The sequence below is a fragment of the Acromyrmex echinatior genome, chromosome 3, assembly GCF_024713525.1.
Source record: "Acromyrmex echinatior isolate Ae372 chromosome 3, ASM2471352v2, whole genome shotgun sequence".
NCBI lineage: Eukaryota > Metazoa > Arthropoda > Insecta > Hymenoptera > Formicidae > Acromyrmex > Acromyrmex echinatior.
In genome coordinates, this window is record NC_141854.1 from 10,295,756 (window position 1) to 10,317,743 (window position 21,988).

Below are 21,988 nucleotides of genomic sequence, written 5' to 3' on the forward strand. Positions count from 1 at the left end.
TTTTTTTAATTGTAATACGTTTGCGTAGATTTTTCTCTTGAATAAGGAATAATACCATATCTTCTTTGTTATGTATAATAAGGACATTAATAAGGATCAAATATCAGTATAATATATAATTACGATAAAATTGCATGAATGCGCAACTATTTAACAGAATGAATAACGGAAAGCATTACGACATAGATTCGCGTTGATTTCTTATGAAAACAGGAATTGATAGAGAAAACGCATTACGCAAAATAAAATATAAAATATGTATAAGAATAAAAAGAGGTACGAAACATAATATGAAAATAAATTTTACGTCATAATTTACTCATTTATTCAACAGATTTTACACAATAAAATAAATTATCCAAACCAATTTTACATTCAGTTCCACTAAAATGAAAGAATGATACGTGACTGTCACACAAATCAATAGATTAATTTTCTTGAGCATGATCGAAAAACTGTATTGTTTCGATAAACATTACGATAAAATCAAATGAATGTACATATGATTATTTAACGGAATGAACGAAGAATATTGGGAATAAGGAAAAATGGTTTTCTATGAAAACTGATAGAAATTATAAAGAATGCGTCAGATAAGGCATAACAAGTTAATTTAATAAGTGAAAATAAAAAATTTTCTGCGTAATTTGTTCGGGTGATTACAATTTATATTTAAAATAAATTATCCGAACAAATTAATTTCACGTTCAGTTTTCATATTAAACGGAAGGAAACACAATTACGTGTCAGAAAGTAACAAATAAATTAATTTTCATAATTACGTTTAAAGAAATCGTATCGATGAACGATATTTCCTCGAGAAATATGCAATTGTTATATAGCTAAGAATAAAAGGAGTTGTGTATTATTACGTGATTGTGTACACTAATGTCTGATGGACTATATACATATGCTGAGATTGGGGGAGAGAGAGAGAGAGAGAGAGGCCTTAGTAAGCGTAAAATTTTTGTTTGATATCCGAGATTTCATTTTAAATTGATATATATTTATGCTGGCACATGTACTTGAATTTCGTAAGTTTATTTTCATTAATCACGCGGTACAATTTGCCATGATTTGTTCGATCGGACAACTACTATGCATTTGACAAGCATATATGTTTATACAAGCTCTTTGCTAAAGGTGCTATGTAATCATTTTAGATCTATATGGCAAGTAGAAATATGTCATATCCTCCAAATTAAACAATAAATATATTTAAATATTAATATTGCAGTTTCTCTTACAATAGCATTCCTCATTTATCATGAATAAATATTTACAACATTTATTCCCTTTATAATTCTTTTTTATGTGCTTAAATTTATTTTTATTTGTTTAAAAGAAGTAAAATTTTAGAACTTAATAGAATTAATTTAAAATGAAAATGATTTAAACTTTGATATTTTATAATTTATAATGATATATAATATTTATGCTTAAATCACGCGGTGTAACTCCATATTTTCAAATTAATTTTTCTAATCATTAAATTTATTGCAATTTTAATTGTGATATGAAACAAAATGGGTTATAAAAATTTTGAAAAAGTTAAGTAAATTTTATATTGTACATATTATCTTTATAATTATGGATGTAGCACGGACAAGCATCATAATTTTCAACACTATTTTCAGCAGTGTCGATAATGTGATACGTAGTTTTCATAAAAATATATTGTGCCGTCAATGTACATACAAGGACCTTCGAGCGTCAATGAAAAAGGCTGAAAGGGCCGTTCTGAAATCTCAGATTTCTTTCTGCCTATAGCCACTTGCGTTGTTCTGTCAGCTGTCTACTGCTACTCTTTTTTTCTGTGATCTTGCTCTTTAACATGGCGGTGAGTGTACATTTTTTGCATCTCTCTCAAAAGAAGTTAACTTTTCTCTTGATCTCTGTTTTTTTATATTATTTAATTTTATTAAATATCACTGTAACGTGGACATAACTGATACTATAAATTATCGAGAATACTAAATTTTTATTAAAGCCATCTATTTTAATAGTTGTCCGTCTCTGGACGAAATTTTACGTTTGTTTGCATTTATAACATATTGTCATTGTCATTAACACATTTGCACAATAATGAGATTTCTTGAGTCATTTATTTTGAACTTTCGATAAATTAGTATCAAAATAAATAATTCATTAAAAATATATTTTATCCATAGATTAATAGATGAATCCATAGGTTAATAGATACTTGTCAAGTGGTACTTAGGTTAAGAATTCTACATGATTCTACATCAATTAATAATTTGTACTTGAATTAATTAGGATACGAAAAATGCCCCTGAAGAAAAATTCAAAAAGAAGCTTCAGAAGAAGCCAAAGAAGGAGCCAAAAGATGCATCCAAGAATATAATGCGTGAAGTCCGAATTCGAAAATTATGCCTAAATATCTGTGTAGGCGAATCTGGTGATCGCTTGACGCGTGCTGCCAAGGTAGATTTTACAAGTATGATTTTATTTTTATCAAAATATTTTTAACAATTGAGAATCTCTAAACTTATAATAATCTTTCATATAGGTCTTGGAACAACTGACTGGGCAGCAACCAGTGTTTTCCAAAGCTCGGTATACAGTACGTTCATTTGGTATCCGTCGTAATGAAAAAATAGCTGTACATTGTACTGTACGTGGCGCCAAAGCTGAAGAGATTCTGGAGCGTGGTCTAAAGGTGAAAAAGTCAAAGAATCTTTAGATATGTATAATTTATGCTTCTACTATAATGCTAATATGTCATTTGATTACAGGTGCGGGAATATGAATTAAAGAAAGAAAACTTTTCTGGTACTGGAAACTTTGGTTTCGGGATTCAAGAACACATTGACTTAGGAATCAAATATGATCCCAGTATTGGTATCTATGGCTTAGACTTCTACGTTGTACTTGGACGTCCAGGTTAGTAATTACTATTTTAATTACAGAATACACACACACACACACAATAGATATCTTTGTTTGATGGTAAAATATATTTAATTTATATTTTTAAATGTGTTAGGAAATATTTCATATTTGTGAGAACCATGTCTGTTTCATTTTACTAAATGGTTACTTAATTGTGTATGAAATTAGGGATGCAACAGATATTCAGTAATTCCTGGCCTGTCTAGCCAGGTTTTTACAATTCAGCTATCTGGCTGGATAATTTAGCTATTCAGTCGGATTCAGTAAAGAAGTTTTTTTCCACAATTTGGATAGAAATAATTATACATATTAAAAAATATTTTAATTTTCAAAATATTTTATGGTATGTATATGTGGTCAATTTATAAACTATTCTTTTATTAATGTTTCAATATTAACATATATAATGTAATATAATTTAAAAATTAAATTGAAATAATTTTTTATGTCTTTATTCTTTGTATATTACATTTTTGTTATATATTATTTTTTTAAATATTTTTTCGTAAGAAATATCTTTATAGTTTAACTTATAATGTTTACATTTAAAAAATTCTTGTTTTATTGTGAAAAAATTTTTCATTTTTTAATCTCTGAGCAATTTCCAGATAATATCCGAGTATCTGCCTTATCTGATTTTATGGAATAAAATTTAGTTATCCGCCTTTTATCGGATAAGATTCAGTATTTGATTATCAAATCATTGCATATCCAATATTCAGTTATCCGACGAATCATTATTTGTTGCATTCCTAATCGAGACCTTTTAAATATTAAAATATTTGTATATACTTACGCAAAAATACAGTGTTTAGTATTAATATATAAATATTTTAATATTTAACGGAATGCAACAAATAATGATTCATCGGATAACTGAATACTGGATATAAGTTAGAAGAGAAATTAGTTCGAAGTTCTACACTTTATATATGAATGTATATATATTATTAAATGTGTATTTTTTATTTACAGGATTTAACGTAGCACACAGAAGAAGAAAGACTGGTAAGGTTGGTTTTCAACACCGTCTTACCAAAGAAGATGCTATGAAATGGTTCCAGCAAAAATATGATGGAATCATTATAGCTGGAAAAAAATAATGTATATTGTAACATATGTGTTCTTCATAAAAAGTTTTATCAATAATTATTTATAATTTAATTATATACCTCACATATATATACATATATGTATTCTATTATAAAATTCTATCGTTTTTTTTTAAATAAAAATAATAAGATAGTAAAAAATCTTTACTACACGATTGGCTTAATTCATGTATTTATGGTGAAAATAGAAAATTTCACTATGTAATAAAAGCTATATAATAGAAGAATGTATGTACACTCACCTGCAAAAAAGTGGCATTGAAAATTGAAGAAAAATTTATCAAACTTCAAATGATCATAACTTGGTAAATAATAAAAATAAAAATATGTTTAAAAATGTAAAATGAAACTTGAAGTGTCCACTTTAAGAATATTTGAATAATAATTATCCTGTCACTATTTTCAAAATGGCAAATTACAGACTGAGAAGATGCGAAATTGATAATCGAAGGTCCGGGATTACAACGCAAATGATGTGAATCAGGTGTTGCAGCTTAATAGGACAAAATGCACATGAAAGTATGGAATTTTATCTTTAAAATGCTTTGTTACGGAGTTCGATATAATCATTTTTCGCTGAATTGTTCCAAATTTAAGATATCGCAATCATTAGCTCAAGTTATGATTGTAATTCATCCCATGTGCGCGCGTGCGTGCATGCATTCATTATTTACGCATGTATACACACACGCACGCACACACAAAAATGAAGTTCAATTCTGATCAATTCATGTTGGGTTTTAATTAAATGCTTAGGTAAATACAGTGTTTAGCATATAAATATTTTAATCTTTTGATTATCTTTCCTCTATTAATCACTTAAATTTTAACAGGCACGCGAACTTCCATAAGCATCGACCGTCTTTAATAGCATCTCGTCGGTGTTAATACTATAAAATCTCAACTGTCATGGAGAACTTCTATTAAACCGTATAAAAAGCTTCGACTGACTATAATATATACCCGGATTAAATTAAAAACAAACTACATGTATAAGAAAAAAAAGATCAGTATTATATAAGAAGGAAAAAAGAATTGTTATAAGTAAAGATATTTGTAGAACAGTATTTCAAAATTTGATCAAACTTATCTTGAACACGCGTGCGTGAGAAAAAGCAGCATTATTGGCGATCGTGACCGTTAAACTGGTTCCGCCGTTCCGCGCTAGTGGCACCACTGGCGCCAATTCAGTTCAGCAGCGCTCTCACGTCTCGTCTCAGTTCTTTTCTTCAAAATGGCGGTGAGTTCACTTTCCTTACCTCGGAAAAACTTCTCTTAATCTGCATGTATCTCTTACATCATTTATTTTCGTTAAATATAATTATGATATAGAAATAACTGAAACTGTCATAAATTATCAATGATATTTATTTTCTTATTAAAGCGTCGATATTTGAAACTGTCGCTTTGATAAACCGATAAGAGTCCACGCTTGTTTTTAATCAGTATTTTATATATATATATATATATATATATATATATATATATATATATATATATATATACTTTATTGTGGATTTTGGAATAGTTTCCATTGTAAAGAAAAATTTAATTCATATATAGATAATTTATTAACAACATATTTTATCAACGCTGGCTAGATATTAAAATATTAGTTCATTTATGAAGTTAAATTAATAATGAACTGTGTAGATGAATAATTATTAATCGTAGGAGTTAAAGAAAGCGCCCGAAAAAAAAACCGGGAAGAAAATCGAAAAGAAAACGAAGTTGAAGAAGGAACCTAAAGATGCATCCAAGAATATAATGCGTGAGGTTCGAATCCGGAAGTTATGCCTAAATATTTGTGTAGGTGAATCTGGTGATCGTTTGACACGTGCTGCCAAGGTAAATTTTACATATTTTTATTTTAAACGAAATCTTTCTGACAGTTGACTCTTCAACTTAAAGTAATTTTTCATATAGGTCTTGGAACAACTGACTGGCCAGCAGCCAGTATTTTCTAAAGCTCGATATACAGTACGTTCGTTCGGTATTCGTCGTAACGAGAAAATAGCTGTTCATTGTACTGTTCGCGGCGCTAAAGCTGAAGAGATTTTGGAACGAGGCTTGAAGGTAAAAATTCAGATCTTTACGTATACAATTTGTACCTATACTATGATTCTATGCATTATTTGATTATAGGTACGTGAATATGAATTGAAAAAAGAAAACTTTTCTTGCACTGGAAACTTTGGTTTTGGTATTCAAGAACATATCGACTTGGGAATCAAATATGATCCTAGTATCGGTATTTATGGATTAGATTTCTACGTTGTATTGGGACGTCCAGGTTAGTAATGATTATCAATTTTTATTATATTGAATGTATAAAATATTGCACAATTAGCATCATAGATATCCTTGTTTTATAGAGGTGTCTATACATTTGAAATGTGCTAGAGAAAATGTTTCATATTTGCAACTCATGCCCACTTTATTTTACTGGGTGTGTTACTTGATTGAGACTACACTTTAATTAAACACATTTACATATATATTTTACAACAATATTTATTATGTTAATACATAAATATATTAAAAGAATAATGAAAATATCATAGAATGGATAAGTGTGCAATTATAAATTATAAAATATAAATTTAATTTACAGGATTTAACGTAGCTCACAGGAGAAGGAAAACTGGTAAGGTTGGTTTCCAACACAGACTTACCAAAGAAGACGCAATCAAGTGGTTTCAACAAAAATACGATGGTATAATTATAACTGGAAGAAAATAATACATCATATGTATTTTGTATTATACAATTTAGTAAATAATCTTTAAAAAAATTGTTTTCATTCTTTAGTAATATATTTAAACCTTACATAACATCTTCAGGTTGCTCAATCAAATTACTTACGAAATTGTGATGTTTAGGAATAAGAAAAGATTTAATATAAAGCTTTAAGATTTTTATTTCTTCTCATATTGCAATAATACAATCAAAACACTGATCGTGAAAATAAAACAAGGAGACGTAACTGTCCTCACTGTTAAGTGTAAAAATAAGGAATACATAAAACAGACGAAATTTATTGTACGTAATTATGAAATTTATGAGAAATATTGTATTAGAAATATAATACGATCACGCCCATAATCTATTTAAAAGTTATGTTCGATTTTACAAATCGGAGATCCGTAATCATTCTATCCTGTGTTTACCAATTCGGTAAACACTGATAGAATGATTACAGAGTGTCAAATGCGCTTATTTTTAGCATTATTTGTTATTATTTTCGATGGAATGACATTCGAGTTTTATTAATTATAATCGAGCTTAATTAGGCCCAACGAATATAACACTCACATAAAGGAACTTTATTATAAAATGAACATTATCTACAATCTCAGAGTTAGAGAAATATGTTATTGCACTTATATATTATATGAAACTCTATATATATAATTCTTTTCTTACATTGGACGTTTTGATATAGTAGATATTACTGTCAATACATTTCTGTTTCTTGATTTATAAAATATTGATTAGGAGAATGCTGCTTAAAAAAGCGATCTGTATGTGCTATAAACATTCGTACTTATTGGCACCTTAGACATACACTTTTCAGACTACTTTCATTCAGAATTACAAAAATCTTAGTGCTAAAGAAATTATTGTTTCCATTTATATTGATTTTATATCATAATATAATGCTAATTTCATTTCATAACATAAGCAAAAAGATCACTTATATCTAATTTTACGATATTTTTATCGCAACAACTTCAGAACTTTAATAACAGAAGGTAACTTTAATCCAGTGGTTGGTGCCAAGTATTAAACTTAATTATAAACCAACATTTGTTCGCAATAATTAACTCATTACTCTTTGGTTTTAATTTAAATACACAAAAACATCCCATAAAAAATGAATAATTATAATTATGATAAGACATAGGAAGTATGCTTATTGACGTCCACTATAATTAGTTGCACTTGTATAACTTTCCACGACCTACTTAACTTGAAGTTACGAGCAGATAAAAAGGCAAGATATATCCTTCAGTCTCCATATTGTTACCTTACCTGGACGTCATGTTACCAGACTTTGATATAGATATACATATATACAGGATGATTCAGAGTTATGCATATGTACAAAAAAATTTCTAGTGACCATTTGCCTTCAAAATCACTTTCTTGTACATATTTGAAAATTTGAAAGATGGACAAATCTCTGATAATTCTTATCCTGATATATGCATGTATATGTGTATATAGATATATATTTCATTTATAACAGATAAATATATAAATAAATTTATTTATCTATATTCGAGGATTCCCATGTAATAACGAGAAAGATATATGCAACTTTTTACATTCGTATAAGGATGGGTATGCATTTCAAATAATCACATAAAGATAAATTTTCGACTTGAAACTCTTAACAGCTTGTTTTATATATATATATATCATATTTTTTGCTCAATTTTGAATATTTATTATGATGCAATGCATGCATAATAATTGTTAAAAGAGTGAAATATCATTTTTAATAACTAGATATAATTTTTTCAAATATTACTAGGATATTTACTACTAATTTAGAGCACACAAGTCATAAGATACGCGTGATATTAATTTGTAATACATGACCATCGCAGAGCACTGATGTTACATACAGTTATAAATAAATTCAGTCTATTCAAGCTGTATGTATATAATTTACTTTACTAATTAAATCCCAAAAATTTAAATATAAAAGTAAAATCTCCTAAAATTGCCAGCTATTTACAAATTACACACCATATATATTTTTATAGATTAATTAGAATTTTTGTAAGAGCAAGTTGCTTTTATGATATATATTTCAAATATATCTATCAATAAATTAAAATAAACTTTTCAAACACATTTAAATGTTTACTTTTAAAACACCAAAAAAAATTAAAATTTCGAAAAATTCAGGTGTTAAATCTGATAATGTATAACACCAGTCGTCAATAATGATATAACTTTCTATATTAAAAATTTTTTAAAAATATTATTTTCTCGCCGATCGATAGTATCTATCAATGTTATGTCTTTCCGCGTCCGTGAAACCCAAAATACTTTCAATAGCATTTAAGTGACCGTGATGATTCTCCTTATCAGTTAGGAAATAGTAGATTGCTGACTTGAGGAACTGAAGAGTAATTTCCGGATCGAGAGTACCCTGACTGCTTCTCGCCTCTACAATACGCCTATACATTGCCTAATTAAAACAAAACAACATACTTGTTAAAGAATTAAGTTAAAATATTATATTTTATATATATATATATATATATATATATATATATATATATATATATAAAATATAATATAATATTAAGAGTACAATTGAAAATGTATAATCGTTTGTGTATATATGATTATGTTTTATCAAATTTGAATCTAGACATATTCATATGTCCTATTTTTAAGATTTAACATATTGTAAATATAATCTTTAACGATTACAAACAACATATATATATATATATATATATATATATATGAAATTAAAAAGTTTTAAAAAATATGTATACATCAATTTTGTATTAAAACAATACAATATTACATTTTAATGAGTTAATACTAAAATCAATCACTTGGAATCAATCGATCTGTCTACATTCAAATATACAGTATACAAGTTTTATGCAATATAGTGAAAGTATGGTGAAAGCGTGCATTGCCTGTAAGCTCGTGCAAAACTTACATTGCCCGAAGATATAAGAGGCTGTTTCTTCCAAGTGCACTGGATAACATCGCCCGATCTAAGAGCAACGTATAGAAGTATAAACCATCTACGTTTGTGCTTCATAGACCGCATGCAATTGTTGCAGCAAGCATTCACTAACGCGAATGAAAAGGAAAAAAAAAAGAGGAACGCAATCGTGCTCTTTTCCACACGCCCTTATTTATTCAAGAACTGATTGTCCTATGAAACTTATATACAAGATTTGTCCCCAAAGAGTTAACATTACTCTTTTCATTTATGAATATGTGACTATTACTCTGACATAACATTTGTGCAATAACCCAAATAATCAAGCCTGCGGAGATTTTCAGCAGAACGAGTAAACTATCGATTTCTAATAGCAGAAAGGGGAAAAAATTTCGTCTGTAATATTTGACGATATCTGATAGCAAACTGCCATCAGAAATATGATAAGTCTGTTGACATGCTATGTCAAAAAATTGGCTACAGAAACTGAATAGAAGTTGCAGCTTCTGCTACCAGTCTGCTATCAGATTGCTTAAATATACTGATTCTGTTAGATTTCTGCCACCAATATACTGGCATAACACGTCAGCAAACTCTGTCGAGACACTTTACTATCAGGGAAGTTACAAAATAATAAATTATTTAAACAAGTTATAAAAGATATGTCCACACACACATATATATATATATATATATCAATCTATTTATCTAATTTCTGAATTTATAAGAGGGAACCATGACAAATATTACATTTGTGTGTTGAAATATCAGCTCTTGATGCAATAAAACATTGATAGAATACCGGTGCATCATATATGCGAACAACTGCTACTTTATGGGCGATAAAAAGTGGATGAGAGTTGCGTCACGTAGCAGCCGAGTTAAGATACAGACCTTACGTGTGCCAAGGACCCAGAGAGAAACAGCCTCCTGAGCGCTTAATAAACTTTGGCTACGTTCGGCTGAAATGTGAGGTTCAGGCGAGTAGCTTGTGTCCTGGAGTGTGAGCGGCGACCAAAAAAAGTGGCACATCGTTAGTACGAGAGTATTGTGAACTACAAGGATGCTCGAAATGTGATGTACACGCATAATAAGTGTAATAAATGTGATAAATGTGAGAAATGAATAAACAATGCCTGCGAAACAAATGTAAAAGCTGATTTTTTACTATGTAAAAAAAACGCGTTGAGATTCACCTTATTAGGTGTGTTATTGTGTTAGCATAATTAATCACTAGCAAATCTCGCTTTTTGTCTCAATCGTGAGAAAATCAGTTATTATACGATTTCGTTATATACTTTAGATAGAACGCATCTAGAAAGTACAAAAGACATTCTAATGATTAAGCAAGAAAAATAAGAATGCAATGTCGAATTAATAGGAAATTTATTGTGTACAAATATCACAAAATGCAAACTAATAATATGAAAGCTTGTTGATGATAACGAAAATGATAAATTCGCTGAAAAAGACTGTTATTAATAACTGGTGTTTAAAACGCTTAAAGATCATACTAACAATTCTATTTGAAAAATATTAGTAATCATTGAAAATTCCTCATCTTGTACAAAACAAGTAAAATTTTCAATCAATCTATATATCGCTATATTTGTCAACGCAAAACTTTAATTGTGGACTATAAATAAATCACATCTCACCTTAATATTCTCTAACTCAGCTTGTGTGATAGTTAGCTGTTGAAGTAATTCTGCAACGGTGACTTTAGGCGGTGATTGATGTGCCTGCACGAATATCTGTAATTTTATGAAAAGTATTCAGTGCCGATCTTACTTATATTTTTCATTCTTACATTTATTTTCGATATATTGATCGCACCTGATCGGCTTGTTCAATGCGCGCGGCTTCTTGACCTTTGGCATACATTTTCAGGTACATTTGTTTATTTCTCTCTTCTTGCTCATTCAAAAGCGTTTTCTGTTCATTAAGCTCAGTTTTCACAGCCTCTAATTCCACTTCTAATTCACGCGCACGAGTCTCGGCGATATCCACAGCCGGCCGCACCTCACAGTACCGAGTGTTGACCTCAGATAGTTGATTCAATAAGCTTTCCACCTAATACGAAACATAGCTTTTTATTATCAAGAAGAATAAAGTGGGCAAAAATTAAAACCAATTGAATGAAAAACTCCACCTTATCATTGTGTTTTTGTTTGAGCTCTTGCAGTTCGTCAACGTGCCGCCTATGCATATCCTCGATTCTATTTTCGTAATGACTAACTAATCGACGCCTCTCTTCGTCTCGTTCTACACCACTTGTTGGTGTCACAGGACTGACATCGGAAACAATATCATTGGATACCGTATTAGCACACGTCGTCGTGCTAACAGTAATCTCTGGCTGCGGCTCAGGCAGGCATATGGAGTCTTTCGAATGGACGGAACCATCTTCGAAGTGTCCGGAGTCAGCTAATGACGAAGGGAGATCTGTGTGCACACGCTTCTCCGGAGTTTCCGGACTAGCGATAGATTTCTCCGCGGTACCTTCATCGGGAAGATCCTTGCTCGGCGACTCCGGTGAGAAGGGATTGTTCTCACGCACGGTAAGAGCGTCGCTGCTATCCGTTCGCTCATCTGGACTGTTCAGAGAAGCCTTGTACAACCTCAACTCTACAACCTCCTTCGTCAAACGCAAGATCTCTCGATCCTTCTCATCGATTTCCTTGCGCGCTTCCTTCAACAGAGCCTAAACATAAAGATAGAGATATCAACAACCGCGATATCAATAATAATTTTACCAAGAAAAAAAGTAAAATTATTATATAATTAAATATACACTTACGTATAGCGTACTCCAACAAGAAAAGTAAAGACACAAGTAAAAAATATAAAATTATTTAAAAGAGAAAAGAAAATTAATTATTTATTACGATATTATACAAATTTCAAATTCTTCAGATATGTAAGTAATGATATTAATTTTGTTATGATGTTATATACTAAAAATTGGCCTTATATTTTGTGTCAATTTTCTTTAAAAAAAATTTAAATTCACTTTTCCTGATTGAAAACGGATATATTTTAGAACACAATCTGCACATATGGTACAAAATTTTAAAAAATCTCGATTTAAATCATCTTTCTTAATATATAATTATGTCGAAATTTTTTAAATTTTGTTATTTGGAATAAAAATTAAGAGATTGACCATGTGCGAATATTCTAATATATTAAATATATACATATTCATCAATTCTGGAATTGAAAATATTATTTATGATTAAATGACTATTAATCTATAAAAATGATGTATTTCAAGACATAGAATCATAAATAATATTTTCAATTCCAGAAATAGAGCATATTATGTATACTGCATTCAACTATATTGTTAATGCGCTAATACAAAGAAATTTAAGAGCAGAATGAATGACAAGATATGCAGTTATTTTCATTTTGAAGACGTTACCTGAAACTTTCGGACTTGTTTAGCCGCTCTCTGGGTAGGCGTGAGGTACTGTTCGTTATCGCCGACATAATTCGAGCAATGCACGACATATTTTCGCGATCGACCAGACCAGGTGGTGCCATTCAATGCAAAGGAGGCATGCTCGCAGGCGCTCGCTGTGCTGCAAGCACTGCTATAACTCTTCACGCTCTCGGCATCACTGTCATCGTTGATTCCCGCTGCTGTTGTTCCTCCAGAGGCCGCGTGACCTGGCCGCGGCCTCACCGGTGTCAGTGAGAGACTCTGTGAACGGTAAATCATTTTTTATTAACAACATCCGTTAGCTCGATTCATTAAAACAGATATGAATGGAATAGACAATGTACAATGCCGCTTACAATATATGATGGTATTAATTTGAAAGATACAATCGCACATGACTGAATTAGTGGTTGTTTGAAGTATGGGAATAGCTTCAAATCTTTCAAAAGATATCGCGTTGATAAATACAATCGCGCAGTTGAATCATTAATTATTTGAAGTAAGGAAGGAGCATTGAAAAGTAGTATTTTTAAAGAGTTAAAGTAAATCTATCAAACAAGAGATTATCTTTAAAGTCTCTTGAAATGTTGATGCCGATTTCAGAGAGCAAATTAAAATAAATGCCATATATGCTATTGAAATATAATGTATATATGTATTAGAAATATAAAAAATAGAATTACATATTATACGAATTTTATTTCTGTTTATTGCTTTATGTTCATCTCAATTTAATTTGTTATAATCAACCATTTCATTAACATTTCTCAATTATCTTTAAAATTTTTAGATTAAATGGATCAAAAAAGTACATCTAACTATTTTGTTAACGTTTTTCGATTATCCAAAATTTCTAAAATCTTAAATAAATTTTAAAAAATAGTAATTATTTTGTTATTGTTCCTTGAGTATTTTCAAAATTGTTGAGTCGTTAAAAGGATTAGAAACCTACTTCAATAATTACTCAAATAAAAAAATTATTAAAAATGATTAAAAAATTATAAATTTCTATATTGCATTTGAAAGTAATACAAAAAGTTTGGCAGTGATTTAGAACTGAATAAAAAATTATTTCAATAAGAAGTAGACTTGATTATCCCCAAAATTTCTTAAGCGAGTTAAGAAAAAGTGTAGCCAATTATTTCGTTAATGATTCTCAATTATCTTTAAAATTTTCAAGTATTTAAAAGAATTAGAAAAAAAATGTAAGACACGGCTTATGTACGATAGCTCGTCGAAATCGATACATGGATGGATTTATAACAAGTTACCTACCTGTTGGATTTCTTATATTACCGCATTTGGAATAATGATATCATCCGGAGTATACGGTCACGCAAAGGCGAGCACAGGTCAACTACTACGGCTTAACGTGCGAATCACCCGTTAATCAACGGAACTTTGAACGCTGTCCCAAAGTTCCCACAGCTAGTAGTGACTAAAGACAAAGGTCTTCATACCAAAATTCTAACGTAAAAGCCAGAGCTCAATTTCTTCTATAGTTCTTGTCGGGAACCTTAACGAATCTTACGCGGGCGATGGTAGACTACGCTTCGGTACTCTCAATACGCTTCTTGTTGTGTAAAAAAATACAAAGTAATATAAGGAAATGAATATCGAGTTCATTCATGCACAATATTCTATGTTATACTAGTCTACCAATAATAGATTAACTTTAATCTCGGCACAACTTACTTATCTTCTCTTAGTTCTTAGAAAATCGAGATAAAAATTGAGTCTATTTTTTTTTTTATGGAAACAAGCATAAGTACATGAGCAAAACGCAAATGTGCTACCAGTTTTAAATCGTTCACTCCTTAATACAATACAATCCCGGGATTATTACTGTTTGAGTACCTCTTTAATTTTTGTTTCTTTATGTAGTGTGACAAAAGAAATTATATTCAACGTCAGAAATTATATCCAAGGTTCCTTGTTCAAGCAGTCGTACGGCAGTCGATACTTTGAACTTAACGCGGAACAGGGATCTCTACATAGTGCGTAGCGACGTGCGTAGTCGACAATTTTCTCCGGACTTGGAAGAACAATTTCTCAAGGAGGAGACGCGTGTCAGTGTCTTTACTCACGAAGGATCGTTGTCGCGGCGAGTCAGTTCCATTCTCCGTGATGACCGGGAAAATACAATAATCCGGATGTTGATGCTGCTGCGACGATTGCAGGAGGTGGTTGTGACGACGGGGATGATGTTGGTGGCCGAGCAGGGCCGTGCTGGCTGCAGCGGCAGTGGTGGATCGTGGATGATGTGGTGGTAGACGTTCGCCGCGCAAGCGCAAGCTCGCGGCACGACGCAGAGCCGACGGCGATGGCCTCGGTATACGGGAGTCCAGCGGAGACGGCGGCGAGGTGGTAGCTGCTCATGGTATATTCCGGTTAATAATTGAGTAGCGGGAGATGGGATCGTGATTGAGAGCGACTATAGAGGATCTGTGCATCGCGTACACTTTTAAAGCTCAGAGAATTCCGGAGTAATCTCATATTCCTTAAAAGTTCAGAAAAATCAATTTAATTTTTTAAAGTTAATCTTTTTTTTGTCATTATGAAATGAATCGTCTTTCAACAAATGTGATAAAATCATGAGATCATTTCCGATGATGAAACTGAAATTATACCTATATATGTATAAACTAAGGATACCCGAATATCGTAAAATTATCGAATATCGGATATCTGAAAAGAATGTATCATCGGATATCCGATATCCATTCGGATATCCGAGAAGACAATTTTTCAAATCGGATATCCGATATTTTCCAGCTATTCGACCGGATTCCGGGATAATATCTAAACAAAAAAAATTGAGTGAAAAAAGAAAAAAAGAGTAAAAAGGAAAAGAGACTATAAGGAAAAAATAGTGAAATAATAAAATTTTAATGTTATCTGAGTTTGATTATCAATAGAGATGATAATTGTAGAGAAAAACATTATAATTTTGCAGCATTATATAAAAATATATTATAGAACATTTATATAATAAAAAATCAATAATTTAATGATATAAAATCTCGGATATTAATGATATTTGATTGTCGGGATAGTAAAAAAGTGCTGGATAATACCGGATATCAGATACTTTTCGTATATCCGAAAAAGTGCATCCCTAGTATAAACTGTTTTCGAAATTTTTGTTTGTTCTCTATATTTTTTACGATATGTATGATTAAAGTATAGCAATTTTAATATTTTTTATTGCCCATTTTAACTAGTGAAATTTTAAATCTTATAAATTTTAATTTCTAGAAAAAGATTTTATTCGTTACTATGTCTTGAGTATATTTCATTTCATTAATTGTAAATTCTTAAACGCAATTACAGTTTAAAAACGCGTAGAAATATAAACTCTAAAGTTCTTAAATTCTAGAAAAGATTTTTATTCGTTCTTATGTCTTAATTATGTATTCAATTTATCAATGCATAAATTTTTACACGTAATCATAGTTTAGACATACAGAAATATAAATTTTTTCGAAAAGTATGAGTCTAAATTTGGCGTTGGAATTTTAAGAAATGATATAAAAAAATCTAGTAGAAAATAAATAATGATTATGAATAGATAGAATCTAAAATTACATTTTCATAATGTATGAGTTACAACAGTCAACAAACAAAGAGGACAATATAATAAAAGAGATAAAACAATAATGAAATTGGTTTATGAAAATGATATGTATAAAATAAAAATAAAATCCGTTAAAAGTGACATTGGCAATAGAGAGTGATACTCGAAATAATATTACTTCTTCTGACTATTCTATAAATTGAATATAAATTGAATATAAAAGGAAAAAAGTATTCAGATTTCTATCAGTCTCTCTCTCTCTCCCCCCCCCCCTCTTTCTCTCAAACAATATAGCTGTATAAAAAAATAATCCTCGGTTATTTGGAAAAATATAGTCTAATAATAACGCTGATCGTTAATTAATGCAGATGTGATCTTTGCGGAGGATTTCCAGCCTACTTACTAGGGCTACCAGCTGATTCGACACCTGGCACGTGAATAGAACTGGTATTAATGGCAGTGACCTTGTCGGCCGCGGTGATAACACACGTTGCCGTCGGCGTCACGGGAGACGTCGAAATAACGGTGGTAGAGTGAGTTGATTGACCCGTGTGCACTGGTTGCAGCGGCTGCAGGAAAAATTCTTCGTTGCAACGAGCCATTCTATCCATGCCGTTCATCTTGACGTCGCAACAATTATCACCTGATGCGAGAAGAGAAATGCACTTGTTTATTATCCAAAGTATCAAGAATTCGAAATTTTGAAATCTTGCAACGAAAAATTGCTATAATAAAATAAAATATAACGCATAAATTGATTCATCTGGAATTGATACGAAATCTTACTTTATTTTCGAAATAATAAAGTAAGGTATTAGTTACATTCATATAATTAATATTTTACTTTATAATTTTTTAAATAATGAAGTAAAATATTAATGTTCATATCATATTCAATCAGAAATGCTTGTAAATTCGTGTACATATATGTATATATTAAGATTGAAATAATCTCGATGATAGACAGAAATCTAATAAAAATTAAATAATGAATAAAATAGGTACTTCTGATTATAAGTAGGTAGAATCTAAAAATAGATTTTCATAATATTTGAATTAACAAAGAGGAACATAATAAAAGAAATAAAACAGTGGTAACTAGAGTCTCTAAGTAGACACTCTTATGTTGCATGATTAAGTATTATTAGTATTGTACAATACTATTAGTATCCTTTTTATACAATTTTATACAAAACTTTTAATATCAATAAAAATGAAAATATTTATTTATATGCAATCGTGATGTTTCTCAAAATTTTGCCTAATCCTACTCATACCTATATAATTCGTAAGAAAATATTAATAATACATACATCACTGTGTTTATCTTAACAAATAAATTCTTCTCGTTGTCGTAATATAAATGATCCTTCGGTAAACAGAAAAAGGCAATATTAAGTAAGGTCGAGGACGTATCGATTAGACGAGGCGCTACCGTACGCTGAACCTAGGTCAGTTGTCTATGTCGAAACTTTTCTTCCTGACTTTCAGCACGATATTGCCTGCGAATTTCGAATCAATTCTCAAATTTATTCTTTTTCATGAAATTTTACTTTATTTAAATTTACCTAAATAAACTTTTAAAAATTAAAATCTTTAGAAAAATTCTTAATTGGATATAAAGAAATTATTTAAATTTTTTCTTCTTTTGTGTTAAATATTAAATTCATAACGTCAATTAAATTTTTCTACCCATAACAATTAAGCAAGATAAATTTTAATAAATCATATATATAATAAATAATGTATATTGTAAATAATAAATTTATAATGCAATAAAAATTGCAATATAATTCGAGGTTCAGTTTTTGCGGACAGCTGAAATGCCGCAATAGCAAGAGCTCGAAGTTATTCGCACAATTATTGAGTGTATTAAGCGTGTCGTTAATTTCGCCTGCACTTCGTCCTTGCCACAGAAGCCGGATACGGAACCATAATTTCGCGGCGCGCCTTGGGAATGAATTAGCAAAATTACGTAAACAGATTTCAAAGAGAATTGTATGTGTCCCGAACGCATTTCAACTTTGCTCTGTCAATATATAAAAAAAGTTAAAAAAATATATCCACAAAATGTATATGAATGTATAGTGATAAAAGATAAAAATAATTTTTCCATATAATTATCGATAAAAAATTTTAATTAACAATAAATATCATATTGTCAGCTAAATTATTTTTTGGATTCGTTATTGAAAGTTAAATGATTTTACTCCGATTCAGCAATTCATTTGCATTTATTTGATTTATTTTGAAAACCTCTAACTTTGACTTATTCTGGAAGTTTCTTATTTTATTCTGCAAGTCTCTATTCATGATTCTAGATTTTCTTTTTACGACTCACAAAGAAAAGAGAAAAATTCCGACTCACAATCTTCTTCTCCGAATTTTTCGAGTCTAAAAATACGGAATATTTCAGTTTAGGAACCTCATTACGTAAATCGATCGTAACTCAACAGTTTCAACATCACCGAGCTTATGAAAGCCGAGAACGCTGAGTAGAAATAATTCTACTTCGAGTAGTCGTAACATAATCAAAAGGACAGTCGAAATGAAGTGAAAGGCGCGAAGGAAAACCGCGACCTTTATCGAAATGAAATAATCGATTGGGCCACGTTCTATTTCAAGAATATTTCTGCGGCATTATGCAGCGTTTACTTCGGCTGACAAGGCTACAATTTTACGTTAATAGAAGGCCGCAATACTACACGGTGATCGTAAAAACTTTATTTGTTACAAGTACATGCAACGTGAATTTAATGAATAAATGTTATAAATTTATTATCAAATCACTTTTTTCCGCGAACGATTCCTCCTCGCTTTTTCACAGAAATCGATGTATAGAATTAATGCACTTGCAGAAACAGTTCATGCTTGATTGGAAACATATTGATTTGTTCATTCAATAATGCAATTAATTAATTTTGTATTAGCTAAAGTTAGATAATTACTAATTACACAGTTTATCCATTTCCACGATCTGTTACTTTTTATTCGCGTTTCATCGGAATCAATATACAGAATTAATGCGCCTGTAACGAAACTTTGTTATGGAAGAAAATATTGACTTAGCTATTCTACAATACAGTTAATTAATTCTAAACTTAATAAAATAAGATAATTGGTTAATTATATTTCTGTATAAGACTGATATGAAATCTTTTACATACTTTAACGGCAGACAGGATAAAATAACGAAAGCTGAAAAAGAATAATAGTTAATAATATTTTTATGTAAAACTCGATTTTTCTACGCAAATAATTCTATATATTTGATATTTCCATGTATATACTACAATTTGTACGTTTCATTCATATTATGAAGTATCAAGCACGCAGATTTTTTACACAAACGATATATCGATAGATCGATAAAATGATAAATCCTTCAAAACAGGTCGATATAATTTTTCCGTATACACAACACATTCGAGCGGTCGATCGATCGACGCAAAATATAAACGTCACACACGTTATATAAGTAAAATAATTATACGTAAACTAGCGCGTTAATGAACCAGGAAACGAACGTTAGTATAAATTAACATCGAGCGATATGAAGAGTCAGCACCAGTCAGCATTTACATTTACACGCACGAGAATATAATTTAACGTATCTCAAGAATGTTGAGGATATTTTCTCTTCCGAAAAAAAATATCAATACCGTTAGTGACGATGTTTTTCAATCACTATTTTTGTTGTTGGTCCGTGATATCTCTCGATAAGACGCCACGGACTACGTTTTTTTTTTTTTAACATCACATGTTTTTCCTGCACTCGAGAGAAATCAAGTATATTGGAAGAGAAAAAAATAACAGAGATGAAATTGGAAGGATATACGAAAGACTGCGGTATGCAAAAAAAAAGCTGAAAAAACTTATCAATTTATCGCGAATGTCGATCGTCAGCGCTTTTTTTCTTCGCGTAATATTTTAAAAACACTCGACACTCTCTCATTTATCTTCTCTTCCCCTTCTTTTTGACCACTTCGAAAAGACACTGCGTAACATACTATGCATCCGATCCAGCAACTGAACTGACTGAAATGATTGAAAGAGGAATCGTTAATTCGCAAAGCTCACGCGGACACTCACCTCAGTGAAAAGCGCACCGGTATCGCAGGAGAGACACGTTCGATCATTCGCTTGTTCGTTTATTTCCCAAAGCTGTTCCAGAGGCGCACAGTTGCGAGTCACGATCTGTTTTCATGAGGAATAAATCAACAAATCTATGGAGAAAACACCTCGACACACGTCAACTTTCGCGCACGGTCGAATACCCACTGTCACTTCGGGTAGTCCGGATGGACCACGTGGTTCCCCCCAAAGAAGTCGAAACGAGATTGGATTCGCGACTGTGCGAGTGCAAGATCGGGCAACTTCTCCCTCCTTCTTATAGTTCACATTCTCACTCTCTCTTTCTCTTTCTTTAATGTATATATATATACACACACATACACATTGGTTGTATATACTCACTTCTCTTTCAACTAGAATACGAGATTCGGTCGCTCACACACCACATACACACACATACACACACACAGGCGACCAATCACACTGGTCGCACAGTGTCGCACAGCGATGACAGTGATATAAGTGTGAATGTTGCCGCAACTGGCCGCGGCGACGTGAAATGGATGCAAATGATGTAAAGTCAAACAAGCTGAAATATATCACCATTCAAGGGAAACAACGAACTCGCACTGGAGATCATGTGACGTTGGCGATGAGAAAGTTATCAACGATATAATTTATGTATTTATCGCATATCACGAATGACGCTCACGATCTAATTCCGACCGCCGAGGACTGCGCACGACATCTATCGATGATGAGGAGCAAATTCACGTTATGTACAATATTTGGAATGGAGGATAGAGACTAAAGCTGGAAACATAATACAATAAAAAGCACAGGAATATGAACAATAGGAAACAGGGAATAAGAGATTTCAACTTAGAAACCATGAATAATAGAATGGACGCTTTCTGATAGGTTGAAATCTTTTATTCCCTATTCCTATTGCCTGTGCTTTTCATTGTGTTTCCAGCTTTATGCCCGTATTCATAGTCAGACCTTGTACTTAAGGCTTCCTTAAATTTATTATATCTTTAGATGCTCAGCAGCCAATGAAATAATTCGTAGAGTATCTAAAGATAAATTTAAGGAAACCTTAAATATAAGGTCTGACTATGAATACGAGTATAAGGAGACTGAACTAGACTTTGAAAAGT

The 21,988-nt window shown here is 31.0% G+C and overlaps 3 protein-coding genes and 1 long non-coding RNA gene across 9 annotated transcripts; 3 read left to right on the forward strand and 1 right to left on the reverse strand.

Annotated features, from left to right (window-relative positions):
• Positions 1 to 1,648: 1,648 nt before the first annotated feature.
• On the forward strand, positions 1,649 to 4,062 carry RpL11 (ribosomal protein L11). Of its 2 annotated transcripts, none has more exons than XM_011067388.2 (5): positions 1,649 to 1,840; positions 2,278 to 2,445; positions 2,531 to 2,680; positions 2,757 to 2,904; positions 3,889 to 4,062. In XM_011067388.2, the coding sequence occupies exons 1-5, from the start codon at positions 1,835 to 1,837 to the stop codon at positions 4,014 to 4,016; spliced, it is 600 nt and encodes a 199-aa protein (XP_011065690.1). In that variant the 5' UTR covers positions 1,649 to 1,834; the 3' UTR covers positions 4,017 to 4,062. The 2 variants fall into 2 exon arrangements, with proteins under 2 accessions (XP_011065690.1, XP_087260665.1); XM_087404539.1 differs by lacking the exon at positions 1,649 to 1,840 and adding an exon at positions 2,045 to 2,191.
• A 1,109-nt stretch (positions 4,063 to 5,171) lies between these two features.
• On the forward strand, positions 5,172 to 6,944 carry LOC105152857 (large ribosomal subunit protein uL5). The gene is made up of 5 exons (XM_011067375.2): positions 5,172 to 5,265; positions 5,700 to 5,873; positions 5,952 to 6,101; positions 6,171 to 6,318; positions 6,640 to 6,944. The coding sequence occupies exons 1-5, from the start codon at positions 5,260 to 5,262 to the stop codon at positions 6,765 to 6,767; spliced, it is 606 nt and encodes a 201-aa protein (XP_011065677.1). The 5' UTR covers positions 5,172 to 5,259; the 3' UTR covers positions 6,768 to 6,944.
• On the reverse strand, positions 6,921 to 21,495 carry qtc (GRIP domain-containing protein quick-to-court). 5 transcript variants are annotated; one of them, XM_087404535.1, is made up of 10 exons: positions 20,847 to 21,495; positions 19,922 to 19,952; positions 17,158 to 17,397; positions 15,265 to 15,548; positions 13,157 to 13,438; positions 11,882 to 12,433; positions 11,566 to 11,802; positions 11,388 to 11,483; positions 10,624 to 10,725; positions 6,921 to 9,231 (listed from the first exon to the last, which is right to left on the reverse strand). In XM_087404535.1, exons 3-10 carry the CDS (start codon positions 17,372 to 17,374, stop codon positions 9,022 to 9,024), a joined length of 1,980 nt encoding a protein of 659 aa, XP_087260661.1. In that variant the 5' UTR covers positions 17,375 to 17,397; positions 19,922 to 19,952; positions 20,847 to 21,495; the 3' UTR covers positions 6,921 to 9,021. The 5 variants fall into 5 exon arrangements, with proteins under 5 accessions (XP_087260661.1, XP_087260660.1, XP_087260662.1 ...); XM_011067400.2 differs by lacking the exon at positions 19,922 to 19,952 and adding an exon at positions 9,721 to 9,778 and having other exon boundaries at positions 9,200 to 9,231; positions 20,847 to 21,494; XM_087404534.1 differs by lacking the exon at positions 19,922 to 19,952 and having other exon boundaries at positions 20,847 to 21,493.
• LOC147910189 (uncharacterized) lies at positions 15,419 to 17,991 on the forward strand. Its single transcript, XR_015544587.1, has 2 exons — positions 15,419 to 15,557; positions 17,123 to 17,991. It is a non-coding gene; the product is annotated as an uncharacterized LOC147910189 (long non-coding RNA).
• Positions 21,496 to 21,988: the final 493 nt, after the last annotated feature.